The sequence below is a fragment of the Micropterus dolomieu genome, linkage group LG03, assembly GCF_021292245.1.
Source record: "Micropterus dolomieu isolate WLL.071019.BEF.003 ecotype Adirondacks linkage group LG03, ASM2129224v1, whole genome shotgun sequence".
Classification (NCBI taxonomy): Eukaryota; Metazoa; Chordata; class Actinopteri; order Centrarchiformes; family Centrarchidae; genus Micropterus; species Micropterus dolomieu.
In genome coordinates, this window is record NC_060152.1 from 34,856,997 (window position 1) to 34,872,190 (window position 15,194).

At 47.2% G+C, this 15,194-nt stretch overlaps 1 protein-coding gene across 1 annotated transcript; it reads right to left on the bottom strand.

Annotated features, from left to right (window-relative positions):
• Positions 1 to 549: 549 nt before the first annotated feature.
• On the bottom strand, positions 550 to 15,194 carry syt11b (synaptotagmin XIb). Its single transcript, XM_046045443.1, has 4 exons — positions 14,934 to 15,194; positions 6,952 to 7,883; positions 5,791 to 5,911; positions 550 to 4,461 (listed from the first exon to the last, which is right to left on the bottom strand). The coding sequence occupies exons 1-4, from the start codon at positions 14,965 to 14,967 to the stop codon at positions 4,151 to 4,153; spliced, it is 1,398 nt and encodes a 465-aa protein (XP_045901399.1). The 5' UTR covers positions 14,968 to 15,194; the 3' UTR covers positions 550 to 4,150.

A 15,194-nucleotide genomic window follows, 5' to 3' on the forward strand; every position in this document is an offset into this window, starting at 1 on the left:
ACAGAGGAGGGAACAGAGAAGGAGGGGACAGAGGAGGGAATAGAAGAGGAGGGGACAGAGGACGAGACAGAGAAGGGAACAGAGGAGGAGGGGACAGAGGACGAGACAGAGGAGGGAACAGAGGAGGAGAGGACAGAGGAGGGAATAGAAGAGGAGGGGACAGAGGACGAGACAGAGAAGGGAACAGAGGAGGAGGGGACAGAGGAGGAGGAGACAGAGGAGGAGACAGAGGAGGGAACAGATGAGGAGGGGACAGAGGACGAGACAGAGAAGGGAACAGAGGAGGAGGGGACAGAGGAGGGAACAGAAGAGGAGGGGACAGAGGACGCGACAGAGAAGGGAACAGAGGAGGAGGGGACAGAGGAGGAGGAGACAGAGGAGGAGACAGAGGAGGAGGAGACAGAGGAGGAGGGGACAGAGGAGGAGGAGACAGAGGAGGAGGGGACAGAGGACGAGAGAGACAGAAGAGGAGGAGACAGAGAAGGAGGAAGAGGAGGAGAAACACACCAGACGTCATGATGAATAAGAAAGGAGGCGTGACACGTGGCGTCCATGGCTAACTTGTTTTTTATTTGCACGTCTGATTAGTGTGACAGAGCTAACACGAGGTTAGCGTCCAGGTCTACAGCAGGGGGCGCTCAAACACACTGAAGCTCCGAGGACATCAGACAGGAAGGAAACCGGCAAACATGTTCACATCTGTACAAATCTACAGTCCGAGCCGTCCGAGCCGTCCTCGGCACGTCTCTGACTCAAAGTTAGTTTCACACAGGTTATTCTTCTTCGCCACGTCGGCGAGCTGCGGGCTCGGCGGCGAGCGGGGTTAACGTGGGTTAACTCTAAACTGGGACTAACGTGTGCTCGTTAGACTACACCACTCAAAGGAAATATTCAAACATCCACTGGGCTTCAGAAAACAAACGGCTTCAGGCACTCCTGCAGGGAAACGCTTCACACGCCAGTGCAGGTCGGAGGAAGAGAAGGAACGTGACACAGGGGCACAGGAAGCGAAGAGAAGCTGCGGTTGCTGATGGTCTCCGCCCGGCGCCGTCGTCTCATTACCTCCGGGTTCATCAAGACGCATCTGACCTGTCTCGTCTCCCTGAAGCCTGGGATCAGGACGCGTTGATCGGCTTTTATTTTCTCTCGTTAAGCCGCCTGCAGGGAGCTCACAACGAGGCGTTCGCAGATCACCGTAAAACTTCAGTTAAAGCAGAGTCCTAGTTAGACGCCGCTCCCATTTACTGGCCTGGTGTGGCTGCATGTTCTGGTCTCAGTTAGAAGCCTGGTCTGTTTTTATAGAAGCTGTTTGGATGTATGAAACCTCTTCAAGCTGCTTAGTGCACACCAAGGTAAATCTTTAAAGTATTTATAATGTAAACAATGAGCACTAAAGTGGTTTTCCTTCAGATTTACTTACACGGTAAAGGAATAAGGTCCCAGATACAGGCTGGGTGATTTTAACAAATAAAAGCACAGGCAACCAGGTTTTACGGTAGTTTCATTTAGTTGATTAAAATCCGTATTTTATGTAGCTATGATTACACCTGCCCGGGGACGATAGCTAAACTGGCACAGTTACAGAAATGTTTGTTAATGTGCACTATGCCTCTAACTTTAAACTGTATGAATAAACAAAATGTTCAAATTCTCTGATTGCAGCTTCTCATGTGTGAATATTTCCTAGTTTCTTTGCTCCTCTGTGACAGTAAACTGAATGTCTTTGGGTTGTGGACGTCATGTCGAACTTTGGGAAACTTAGATAAACATATTTTACCACTTTTTTTAGGCTAAAACATTAATGGTGAAAATGATCATTAGCTGCAGCCCTAACACAGGTACGAACTGAGACTCTGCAGTAACGCCTCTGTGACGGCTGAGCTGCAGTCAGTTTAAAACGTCCGCCTGCGCTAAATGTGGACTCTGAGAGCGACGCTGTTTCAGGTTAAAGGTCCAGTGTGTGACATTCAGGAGGACCTACTGACAGAAATCAATATAATATCCATAACTCTCTTTTCAGTGGTGTGTAAAGACTTTACATAATGAACCGTTATGTTTTTATTACCTTAGGATGAGCCACCGTAGCTTCTCCTGCGCACTTGCAAGGGAGGAGGTGGTTGGTTGCAGTTCCCACTCTCACCACTAGATGCCACTAAAACTTCACACTGAACCTTTACAGAAATGCAGAGGACGTTTCCTTCATGACGCTGTCAGCAGCAGTGGAACCACACGATTGGCTTGATTGGCTTTCTAGTAGGAGGGGCGGGACAGCCGCCCTCTTTGGCGTTACGGGGTTTGCCTATAGAGTTGTACTGAGGATTGTACGGGTCTCCTCTTAAAACGTCTCTGGCGTGAAGCTGTGCAGTTTCACCATCACTACAGTGAAACAGGCTGCAGCTCACTGACTCGTTTTAAATATTTACGGCCACTACCTGACAAAGCTAACGTTGGCATGCTAATATCTGAAGAGTCACGGAGGTCACATGGAGCGCGGGCGACTGACTTGAAACTTTAGGCCTTAATAGTCTAGAGGTTACGGCTTTGTCCTGCAGATCTAAAGACTGATGGTTCGAATCCCGGTCTCAGCATACCACTACTGAACTGAAGAAATATTTTGGGGTGGAGATGGAGCAGTGGATTAGACACATGCCTTTGGTGTAAGAGACCTGGGTTTGAATCCACTGTGAGACACCAACGTGTCCCTGAGCAAGACACTTAACCCCTTGTTGCTCCAGTGGCGTGCGACCTCTGACCGATACACCAACTATTAGTGGCTTTGGATAAAATAAGATAGATAAGATGATAAATGCTGTTTAACAGTGACTTCAGTGTGGGGATGTCACGAGAACCGGTACTTCGGTGCCAAAATTCTGAAAACACCACAATACTCGTTTTTTGCAGGACCGGAGATCCGACACGTGGAAGATGTTAGTTTAATATTTAGCATCTGTCTGTTTTCGTGGCTGTTTCCTTCCACAGCTCTGTGTCAAAGCCTCGAGTTTTCCAACAGAGAAATCTCAAACCACAGCCAGTACAGCCAGAGACCAACCTGAAACATTTCACACCTGAGAGATTGTAATTTTAATTTTAATTTTACGTCAGTCAGAAGACGCTAAACCACGTTAATAACACGCCCGTTCTGCTGCCTGTACTCGTTTCTCAAGCTTTAACGGTGCGACCTGATTGAGTGAATCCGAGTTGGTCTCGGCAGGTCTTTCTGTGACTCCTGGTAATGAGACAACGGCGTGGGGATGAATCAGTCCACCAGCTGCTTCCTGCTTCCTTCAGAGAGTCTATTAAATACCATTCATGTCACAAACAAGTATTTTACACGGTCTCTCAGTCTGCTCTCAGTGTTGCTGAGCAGAAAGCTGATTGGTTAACGTCTCCACTCGTCTTCAGCCACAGTTTGTAAATCCACATTGAAACAGTTCACAGTCAGATGGGAGTGCACCTCCTCCAGGAGCCACGAGTGAACACGATGTTTGATCTTCTTCAGGAGGAGGCAGGGAGCATGCTGTGGACTACAACAACCCCACCCCCTAAAAACATGGCCGCTGCGAGACGTGGGAGCTCTGTGGCGCTCTTACCGGGTCCTACTGAGGAGTAATTATACTTGGATATATGCAGCGATTAGTCCTACGCAGTGTTAGTGAGTATTTCTTCTACCGGAGCTGAAGCGTCCTCCTGCCGCCGCTCAGCTCTCAGCTCCTCATCTGGAGGGCTTGTTTTTCTTTTCTCTTGGGACAGACATGCGATGAGCTGCGTGACGACAACAGCAAGAAGGGGAATCTTTAGTAATCTTTTTTAAATCGGAGCATTCCTTCCCCGCGGACACACACAGCCAGAGGAGACATGAACGGGCCGAGGATGGTTTCATGGGTTCTCTTTTAGAAACAGCTCGTTTTCTTTTTGCTTCTTCGCTGTCATGAACAGGACGAATGTAGTGGTGGAAGAGAGAGATAGTAGAGAGAGAGAGAGAGTTTCACTATGATCACAACTGTGTGTGTGTGTGTGTGTGTGTGTGTGTGTGTGTGTGTGTGTGTGTGTGCTGTACACTGAGTTTGTATTTCCCAGTGGTTTCACTGGTGGAGTCCCAGCCTGGAAGGTGGTGTCGGCTGGTTTCTGCTGGTCCCCCCCCCCCCCAGCCTCAGTACTCGCTCAGGTTGTGCCATTTGGAGATCTGCCGGCGGGGGTTTTCGCAGACCTCCCTCCAGTGGGAGGCTCCGGAGGGGGCGGGGCTGTGGAGCCCGAGCAACAGGCGGCCCAGAACCTCGTTCTTGGTGGTCCGGTCGAAGTCGACCACCAGGAACTCCACGGAGATCTCGGGCAGCAGCTCTGGCGGGATGTCGTAGATGAAGGACTCGTTGAAGACCGGGTTCAGCGTGCACTTCTTCACGTGGGTCTTCTTCTTGGCGATGCGCTTCCGGCCGTAGAAGACGTTCACCTTCACGTAGGGGTCTGAGGAGCAAACAAGAAAAACCACAATGTAGAGCTGGAAACAAGTTAAAGTACTTTGAGATTCTTATCCAAGACACTTTTTGTTAAATTAAGCAAATATTTCCTCGTGGGTCGCCAGCTCTGTGTTTTCACAGCTCTGGGTCTGTACATAACTAATAACTCTCTAGTTTTTTACTCGGTTGTGTTTTGGACGCTGCGTTTGTGACCTTACACATGTCGTTCGTTTGATGATGTTTGTTCACTAATTGTAACTGTTGAAGCAGAGTAGGACTGGTTACCATGGCAATGCGCGTTCATGAGTTTGTTTATCAACAAATCACAGCGATTCCACCTGCCGCTCGCTCCCAGCAGCTTCGTTGGTGCTCAATGTACAGACCCAGAGCTGGCGACCCACGAGGAAATATTAGATAAGAATCGCAAACCCTTTAAGGTACCGTTGGGTTCTTCCTTTTGGAAATAAAGCTCGTTTTAACATGTTGGCAGGAAAGAAACTTGGTCAGGCTTCAGATCTAAGTGTTCTGGACTAATGGTGATGTGGTCTACATGCATTCTGCCTTTCGTATTCTCCACCTTTTAGATTCTGTGTAGAAAACTACATTTTATAACTAACTCTGGTTCCCGACCGGCCGTCACCAAGTCTACGCAGACCATTTCATTTGTATATTTTAGTGTCCAAGGCCACAGTGTAGTCAAAAATATAAACTTTTTAATTCATATAGATCCTGAATACTTTAAACGGTTTTTTTGATTACAATTTTTTTATAGTTTATTAGAAAACACGTTTTATTAATTTCAACCCTACAGACTACATTTATTAAATGACCTAGCCCCATTAAATGATTCTGAAGTCATGTTAAAACTCTAACTGGCCTCATGTGAGCTGGATCCTGCCCCCTTCTTTGTTTGTGATGTTGGTTTTTATTTCTCTGTAAGTTGGAACCGGTGGGACCTCTCGCAATCACTCACACAGGACTTTGAGGCTGATTCTACTTATTGTAATTGTAGCTGTCAGTCATTGTGAAGTAAGTTGTTGCTGCTTTTTATTGTTGTTCTTCATTTAATGACCATGTGACGTTTAGTTCCCGTCCTGCTCTAAGAGCTCTCCTCTAGCGCCCCCCTCAGGACAAACTACAGATGATAAGTTTGTTCTGTAGCTGAACATCACACATGAACACAGTGAGGCTCAGAGAATAGTCTCTCTGCGGTACTTCAAACACATTTTGGAAATTCCCGTTTGGACAGAAACGTTTGAGATGTTTAAGTCGGCCGTGAGATGAAATGTTAAAGGTGGAGAACACAGACCGGAGCAGTCAGCACACAAACACTCACTGGCTGACAGGCCGGTGATGTCCATCTTGGGGAGGTGTCGAGCTTTCAGGACGACCACGCTGAGGCGGTGAGACACCGGCTGGTAGGACAGAGACGCCAGCAGCTCGCCACGACTCTCACACTGAAAAAGACACAGAGAGACAATCAGATGCTGCGATGACGTCTCTGAACAGACACTAAACAGCACTCAGATCATTTTACTGCGGTAGAAGTACTAATACCACACTGTGCAAATACTCCACTGCATCTAAAACGTCCTTCAGTAAGATTATAAGTATTATGAGCAGCGTGTACTTAGAGTACTGCAGAAAAACTTATCTCTTAGATCTGATGTTTGTGGATTAATATCCATTAATTAATCTGCAGCAATGCATCATGGTCTATAAGATAAGATGTATCGTAACATCAGTGGGCCCTTTCTCAGGTTCCTCTGAGAGTCTTTGTATTTTCTTTAGTTTATTTGTGACACTGTAGTTTTTGTGTAGCATTTCTACCAAATGTAGAATAACGTGACTCATTTCATTTACTGATCCTCTGTGATCCTCTGAGCTCAGGAATAAAGAACAGGCGTTGGACAGTCCAGGTGCACCTGTCCTTAGCTCTGCGGTCAGAAGTCATGGGTCCAGCAGGCGGACCTCTCATGCTCAGCAACATCTACCTGGACCTCCTTGCTAAAGACCTGATCCGTTTGGAGGTGCTGGCTCCTTTTTAAAGTTTAAATCTTGATTTTAAAGACGGATGGAAATGTTTTAAATGAGCAGATATTCCATCAGTGTATTTTATCTGCACGACGGAGTCTGAGTCTTGATTTTCTCCCATGGATAAATAAAGGTTAAAGACAACATGTTAAAGCGCCTGACGTCACACAGATGACGTCGCTGACGGCGTTTAGAGTGACGGCTCAGCAGGACAACAGCTTATTCACCAACGTCCAGCTATAACCCGATAAAGACGCAGCAGCTGAGGTCAGAGCGCCGCCTGACAGCAGCGGACGCACAGAGGAGGCTGTTTCCACGCTAAGTGGAGTCACACTGGAGGCAGACGCTCGGTGAGGTCAGACCTCCAGACCGCTTCCTCCTCTCTGTTTCCATGTTCAACGTACAAACGAACAAATGATTCATTAATAGTCTGCGACCACGTCTCGCCGCAGCTGTCACTCACCTGCATGTTCCTCTTGGTGATCTGCTGGCTCAGGTGGACTCGGCCCGTGCTCGGGTCCACGCCCTTCAGCGGCACCACGGCCTCGCCGATGACGTCGTCTCGGGCGAAGCGGTCGAAGCTGAGGACCAGGAAGTGCAGGGTGAGCTCGGGCAGCGAGCTGTAGGCCACGCCGTAGAAGGTGAAGGTCTCGTCGAACAGCGGGTCCAGGGTCTTCCTTAGCACGCGGGTCTTGACACGGTGCTTCTTCTCCGGCAGGATGGTCATCTTCACGTACGGGTCCGAGCTGCCCGCCTGCTCGTCTATGGCGGGGAGGCCCCGGGCCCCGACGATGGTCACCACCAGGGCCTTCTTGGGGAAGTTGTAGTCGACGGTGAGGCTGATGGCCCCCAGGCTGGGCTCCGGTTCGGGCTCCGAGGACGCAGGGGTGAAGGGGGACGCGGTCTTGCTGCTGGTCTGGCTGCTGCTGGCTGAGCTGTCCAGGCAGCAGTAGTCGGCACGGACCGGCAGAGCCCGCTCCAGCCGGGCCTGGTTGAGGGCGGGGCCCGCCCCGGCGGGGGGGACCAGGTGACTCATCTGCAGCTGCCCCGGGACGTCCAGGATGTTGTTCTCAGCGTCCACCAGCACCATGCCCCTCCCCGTGGCGGCGGGGCAGCCTCGCTCTCCCTCGCGGTCGGAGCGCTCCACGCGGCGCATGCTGCGTACGATCCTCTTGCTGCTGCTGAGGGATTCTGGGTAAATGCTGATGCCCTTCAACATGTGGATGAACTTGTAGGGGGGGTCCTCGGCGTCGCAGTAACGGTCGCCGTGCAGCTTGTAGCGTCCAGAGATGCGCAGGTAACGGCGCTGACAGAAAGACCAGAGCAGAACCAGAACCACTACGACCAAAACCAGGACGCCAGCTCCCAGGAAGCCTGCCAGGACCGGAGACATGGCTGGGACAGAGACACAGAGGGAGGACGGGTCAGAACACAGCTCAGACAATCGGCTCTGATCAGCTGTCCGAGCGTCAGAACCAGAACAATCAAACAAGATGATTTTTAATTATTGTGATGAAGAGCAGCGTGATGACGATGGATCTGATTCATCTGAACTCTGCAGAGGAACCAAAGACTCGATTCACTGAGAAAAGAACCTGCAGAACAGCTGGTGACAGAAACGCCTAGTCATTAATCACAGCTCTGTGAATACTTCTTCATTCACTTCCTGTCCCGGGACATGCTGACATCATCTGAAACAGCCGTTTCTCAGCTCGCGTCACCATAAACTCTATAAATGTATGTTTACAGTGAAACGATGCTTTAACAACACAGATGCTGCGTTCAGGTCACATCAGAGCTGTTGTAATAAAACAGACGCCTCACCTCATCAGCTAAGCTCTGCGGTTCAGTCTAATTAAAGTATTTTAACCCTCACGTGACCAGCTGTGACCACAGAGAGGAAAACAAACATGGAGGACGATGATGCGTCACTGACGGTCACTGACGTCAGGATCATGGTTAAAAACAGTAACACAGTGATGTCACCACATCGACCCTCCTGAGGTCTCATTAGAAATAACAGAAGTGATCCCTGCAGGAGGAGGAGGAGGAGGAGGAGGAGGAGGAGTGTAAGGAGGTCTTTGTTTTCTGTACAGAGGAGCACTGTAGTCCTGATCTGATCTACCGTACTGGTCTGAATAGAGGAGCACCCTGATAATGAGGACAGACTGGTCCACAGAGAGTCCTCGTCCTGAAGCCTTCCTCTGCTGGAACATGAAATCCTGGTCCCTCTGCTGCCGGCTCCCCATCGAGTGCTCTGCCTATAGTTACCCACAACGCCTTTCTCTATAGTTACCCACAACGCCTTTCTCTATAGTTACCCACAACGCCTTTCTCTATAGTCACCCACAACGCCTTTCTCTATAGTCACCCACAACGCCTTTCTCTATAGTTACCCACAACGCCTTTCTCTATAGTTACCCACAACGCCTTTCTCTATAGTTACCCACAGCGCTGTGTGTAAAATGAATAACCTGTACGACAGGCCAACACGGTACTCAACCCACTCCGTCAGCCCGAGTCTAAACCCTCAGACAGAGTCAATGGGCCCTATTTTAATAACCTAAGCGCACGGCGTGGAGCGCACGGATTGGAGCGCACGGCGTGGAGCGCACGGATTGGAGCGCACGGATTGGAGTGCACGGCGTGGAGCGCACGGATTGGAGCGCACGGCGTGGAGCGCACTATTTTAAAGGCGAAAAACATGGTGAGTGTGCCAGGTGGTTCAAAGGGTTGTACTCAGTCTGTGTTTTATGCGTGATCCACCAGCCAGGAGCGCTTTTACTACTACTGCTAATATGATGATGAAACCATCAAGTGACTGACTCGCAGCAGAGACAGAAGTGTGGACGCCCGATGTTCCTCCGCAGCTCTGTAAACGTCTGATCCTCACTGCGCTGCGTTATTAGAAGCTCTGATGAACCGGTCGGGGGTCACATCTCTCCCCTACAGCGGTTTCTTTATTTTGTGCTTTACTGCAGTATTTTCTTCAACCATTAGAGAGGCTGCTGTCAGACGTTTAAAACGTTTCATGTGCAGAACAAAACACGGTGAAATACTGCGGTGTCGCTTTCTGCTGCATCAAGATCCAGTTTAGCTGAACAACTGTTGGCGCGTTGCTATCTGAAGCAGCAGAAAGTGTTTCAGTTTGTTGTTATTTAAGGGCGCGTTACTCAGATGGTAAGAGAGACGCCGTGCACATTTACGCACCAGGCACAGCAGCGTAACTTCATTCATTATTAAAGTCTCCGACACGCCGACAGGATCTGTCAGGACCTGATGTTAATTCATGTTCCGAGTTCTTCTACACGTCCAAAAGGTCTCACGCACAGTCCAGGTTCATAGTGACGCAGCAGCCGTCCTCCGGATCCTTCCTGAGCTCCGTCAGGGAGTCTGAATGATTTCAGAAGCTAAAAGTTGAATTCTGTTTCCTCTGCAGAGTTTAGAATGGGCACAAACCCTCAGAGCGAGTGAAACCCTTTAATACCGTCAGACATTTTATACTCCACAAAACTATCGGTGGAGGAGTTTCCAAACCCAACTGTTGTTATTTTGGTGCTGACAGCTGATTGTAAAGTGACCTCTGATCACCACAGCGAGCTGCTGCAGGCCTCAGATCTGCTTCCTGTTGTTGTTCATTCAGACCCATCAGATGATGTCATGTTTGGAAGGAGCTGAAAGCAGCTGAGCTCGCTGCCTAGCAACGCACACACGCACACACACGCACACACACACACACGCCTCACATTAAGCACCCTCTCTTCATTGGCTGGCTCAGAGCCAATAGGAACACAGTATTTTACTGTCCTGAACTTTCTACCAAACAGAATTTAATTCATGACGAAGCTGAAGCGATCGGTGCACCTGCAGAATAATCTATTGATCCCTCCTGACATTTAAAGCTGATTATTAGATTTTATTACTAGTTGGATTCTCAGTTTAGAGACACGTCTGTTTTAAATTTCACTAAACTGAGGACTTTTTCTTTTACTGCAACGATGAATCAAATCTGAAATCAGACAAAGGAAGTTAACGACCTCACACAGCTTCAGCTCTACCTGCAGAGCGCCGACAGGACGAGTGTTTTACCCAGAATGCAGTGTCAGTATTTGAGCCTCCACACAGTTAGTGAACATCAGAGCAGACTGCAGATCAGTTCCCAGGACTGGACTCTGCTCTCCTACGAGGAGGAAATATTCATCAGCATGTTTTTACTACTTTTAGTAACAGCCTGTTTCTTATTTCACCGTTTTAATTATTCTTCATTCTCCATTGTCAGTATCACAGACCTGACGTACCTCCGCTGCAGACACGTCAGCGTTCCCGCTTCTTATTCCGTTTTCCCGTTACCGGTACCAGAGATGGTACGGCTCTTTAGCCTTTATCAAACACGTGGCTCTCTTCCTCCTCTACCTCGCTGTCATCTGCTCACAAATTCCCTTTCTTACACCTGAAATCCAGCGGACCGGAGCTCTTCTGCGTTACGTGCATGCTGTTTGTCCAACCGGAGCTAAGTCTGCTGCTCCGTGTTTACTTCTGCTGCCTCCAACAGCTGATGCTGCTGCTGCGTGACGCCCTGTTCTTCTTCTGCTGCGTGACGCCCTGTTCTTCTTCTGCTGCGTGACGCCCTGTTCTTCTTCTGCTGCGTGACGCCCTGTTCTTCTTCTGCTGCGTGACGCCCTGTTCTTCTTCTGCTGCGTGACGCCCTGTTCTTCTTCTGCTGCGTGCGGGTCACTACAGGCGGACAGTTCACACTGGAGTCTGATATCAGCCACATTTAAACTATAACGTGAACTGTCAAACAAACAAAATCTGATCTGGGAAAAACATTTGAATTGAACATTAAGGCCTGCAGTCTGAACGCAGCCATGGCGGCTAAAATAGCGGACACGGTCACCGCCGCATATCCGGCAGCCAGCGGAGCGTTGACGCTGTCAGAAAGAAAATCAGTCCATTTACAGTGATAGGAAGAGAAAGGCAGCTGTTGTGTCCAGAGAGCTCCCTCACTGACCCCGGCAGGAACCCGGAAAGCTAATAATGACGGTGAAAAATACTATTAAAGTCTGCGGGCTGACGTCATCATGCTTTCATCTATATCTTGAATTTAACGATCTCCTCCTATCAAAGACCCGCATTAGGATGCTTTTGTTCCATCAAGCCTTCACATCATGTTACATAACGAGACATTATCCAGCGTCTGATCTGCTAACGAGGGTTGGGTCATCAAACACAACCAGGCAGAACCAGTTAATAAGTTCGGCCTGTTGACTTCTTGTTGATTTTGTAAAAGCAGTCAAAGAGCAGCCATGTGGATGAAACGAGTTATTAAACTAGCTGGTGGAAGAGTAAAGTGAGGAGTCTCAGCGGCCAGGAAAGGAACCCTGGCTGAGGAACGGCCTTTTTCCTAACTCTAACTTCCTAACTCCTTATTACCATGGTTACCAAGCAGTCGGGAAAGGGTCTGCCGGTTAGGAAGTTTCTGGATTACGGCACCTGGTCTTTAACAGCGTCGACCAGCACTGAGTCTCCCTCCATCTTGTTAGAGACTTTGTGAGTAGACGACGGTGCGGTGAGGGAGAGAGAGAGGAGCAAACGCTGGCAGGAAACATTAACCAACATCAAACTATATCTGTAGAAACGTATACTGTCTAATTTCAGATCTCTTTTATAATTATAGCGGTATACTGCCACTCAACATACGACAACACCGGCAGAGCTCCGGCCGTGATGGATCTCCAGAGATCCAACAGAACTAATGTTCAGTCCCAGGAACAGACGGACGCTGGTGCTCAGAAATTCATGAATGAATGAGCGAGTTGCGGCTGTGAAAAAAGCATTACGGCCTAACAACGTGAAGCTAAAACAGCGAGAACTTCCTGATCTTTAAGGTAACTGAAATGAATTTGTTGTGCATCAAAGGGTTAATATCGACATATTTATCTGATATCTGATCATTTTCATCGTCTCTGCAGGCTGGGGGTTTTCTCTCATTGTAACTCAGGCTGAAAATAACATAATAATGATAATAATAACATCGATCTGTTGGTTATTTTCACATTTAATCGCTTGCCCTACAAAACCCTGCGGTGCAGTCTTCTCACGTCCTGCTTTGTGCGACCAAAAGACTCAAAAACATGAACTGAAATCAATGTACTCAGATGAATTTATATATACCCAAATCTATTCTATCTATTGTGTATGTTGTTGAACTAACTGGACTCTAACTTTACAGTAACTGAGCTGGAATAAGATTAAAACAGTTTAAGCTGCAAGTCCCCATTTTCATTAACAATAACTGTGCTCTAATATTTTCAAACGATCGACTGATGACTGTCCGGGCCGTCACAGGTCTCTGAGTTATGTTGCTGCTGTGGTTCCTGATCGCAGTCCTATTAAATGCTTCCTGTTACAGCATGTGTGCTGGAGAACATTAATATAATCCATCTTAAACACCGACTGCAGTTCCTCACATCACAAGGACTCAGCGGGAGCTACGCAACTAATTATTTATTATTATCATTATAATTATATAGAAATTAGTTTAGAAAATGGTGCAAATGTCAATCGGTGTTTCCCAAAGCCCAAGATGACGTCCTCAAATGTCTTGTTTAGAGAGGATTAAAGAAGCTATCATAGTAGAAATTACTGAGACTGATTAATCGATTATCAAAATAGCTGGCAATTCATTTAATATTGACAGCAGTCCTATTTATAACATGAATGTATTTATATATTCTCATCAAACCTTGCTGAAGAGGTTTAACGAGACGCGGTGACACTGAGTCAACCAAACTCCGCCCAGTCTTTCACCTGTGGCCTCGTTCAACAAATACAAAGTAATGATACACAAACTTAGACCATCAGATAAAATCACCACCGTGTTTAGTTTGTAGCTGTACCTGAGTGTTTACAGAGTAAATGCTCCTCCGTTTATCAGAATAATAAGATGAGATGTTCTTTTATTGATCCCCTGGAGAGAGATTTAAATTGGCACAGTAGCACAGAGGTAATGTAATGTACCGTGCAATACTACACATCTATTTATTATTTTATTATTCTATATTTTGATGTTTGAGCATCGTTTCCGGTTTCAGTGCACCTGAATTTCTTTGTATGATTCATGCAGTGACAAAAAAAGAAAATTTAAGATTCAATAAAAAGAAAGTACAAAACACAATAAAAGTAGATATACTAATATAAATCTAAATATCCACGACTAATGTGCTGAAGGCTGCAAATATAATAATATATCGATCTCTTGGTTATGTCTACTCACTTCCTCTCTTGTTTTAGTGTTTTATTTATGGAGCTGGAACTGATGATTATTTTCATTATTGGTGAATTATTTAGTGGATGAAATGTTTAAAACCCAAAGAGATTCAGTTTGCTGAGATAGAAAACAGACACTGGCGAGTGGAGGGGTTTCTTAAAATCCCAAAACTTTCTGCCATTAATTTGATCTGATGGTCACAGATCTGAAACACAACATTTTGTTTTTATCACGTGACAGCGTGCGTCCATTTTGGGACAGATTCAGTTTGTAATTACAGCTGAAACTATTTGATCAACAGCAAATTTATCGATTTATCGTTAAAGCGATCGTCTCGTTACCTGACCTGAGTTTCTCTTATTAACGTCTGGAGTTTTGGATCGATAAATCATAATAATAATAATAACCATAAACTAACTGATTAATCAATGTATTGTTTGGTCTTCGGTCAGCTAAATGAATAAAATGTAAATGTAAATAAATGTTTTCCAAACCTTATAATCAATAAACAAACGACACTAATAATAGTTATAAAATTAAACAGTACGTCGAGTTTTTGTGTCCTCAGCGCCGGGTACAGACATGACGTCACCCGATACCCACCCGTACCCACCCCGACTGGCACGCGCACGCACACACGAGAGGCAGACGGTGCGTAGGCGCGTGAGAACGCCCTGTTTGCCGCGTCTGTCGGGATGATGTTATTTTTATTAGTTAACATTTACCGCAGCCTCGTGTCGGAGTGAAGCTCCACTTTAAACAGTCACACGCCGTTTTTCTCTTTCTGTCTTTCCCCTTTTTTATTAACAAAACCATGAAGAGGTCGATATTTTACATCCATCAATTCCAACCTTTTCTGGTGTAAAATAATAACCTTTAACGTGATAAAGTGGAGTCAGTAACGATGATAAATGACAGTTCATCTCAAATTATGGGATTAAAATGAAAAACAGCGCTAATGAAACAAAATAACGGGCGGTGGCGCGATAACGCCTCATTAACTGGGTGTTAGAGACAACCAGTCAAGCGGACACGGGACATTTTAGGCTAAAACACCTGTTAAACTTGACGATAAAACATTATAGCATCCTGATAAAATAAGACTTGGAGTATATTTAAAGAGTTATTTCGACGCCAGCAGCAGAGATGTGAAGCAGAAAGGGCCTGGCTCTCACCGTAGGCGGGTCCCAGCTCGATGATGTCCGCCATTTTGTGTATCTGGGCTGGATGCGGTCCTGACGGAGCGGGAAGAGAAGAGCAGAGAGAGATGGAGGGAGGACGCCGACTGACCGCCGCTTTTATTTCACATCCATAGAGAAGCGACGGGGAGAGAAATCACCGAAAACAAGCCGCTGCTCCGGGAGCTGAATGCCTTATACGTCCTCCGCTCGGCGGGTCGGTGTCTCCGTCGGTGCTCGGTGCGCAGTGATGCTCGC

Coding starts and splice junctions, on each gene's coding strand:
- syt11b (XM_046045443.1), bottom strand. CDS start 14,967: ATGGCGGACATCATCGAGCTGGGACCCGCCTACG. Junction 5,912..6,951: donor TCACCAAGAGGAACATGCAG/GTGAGTGACAGC, acceptor TGTCTTTTTCAG/TGTGAGAGTCGTGGCGAGCT. Junction 4,462..5,790: donor CATCACCGGCCTGTCAGCCA/GTGAGTGTTTGT, acceptor TTTGCTCCTCAG/ACCCCTACGTGAAGGTGAAC.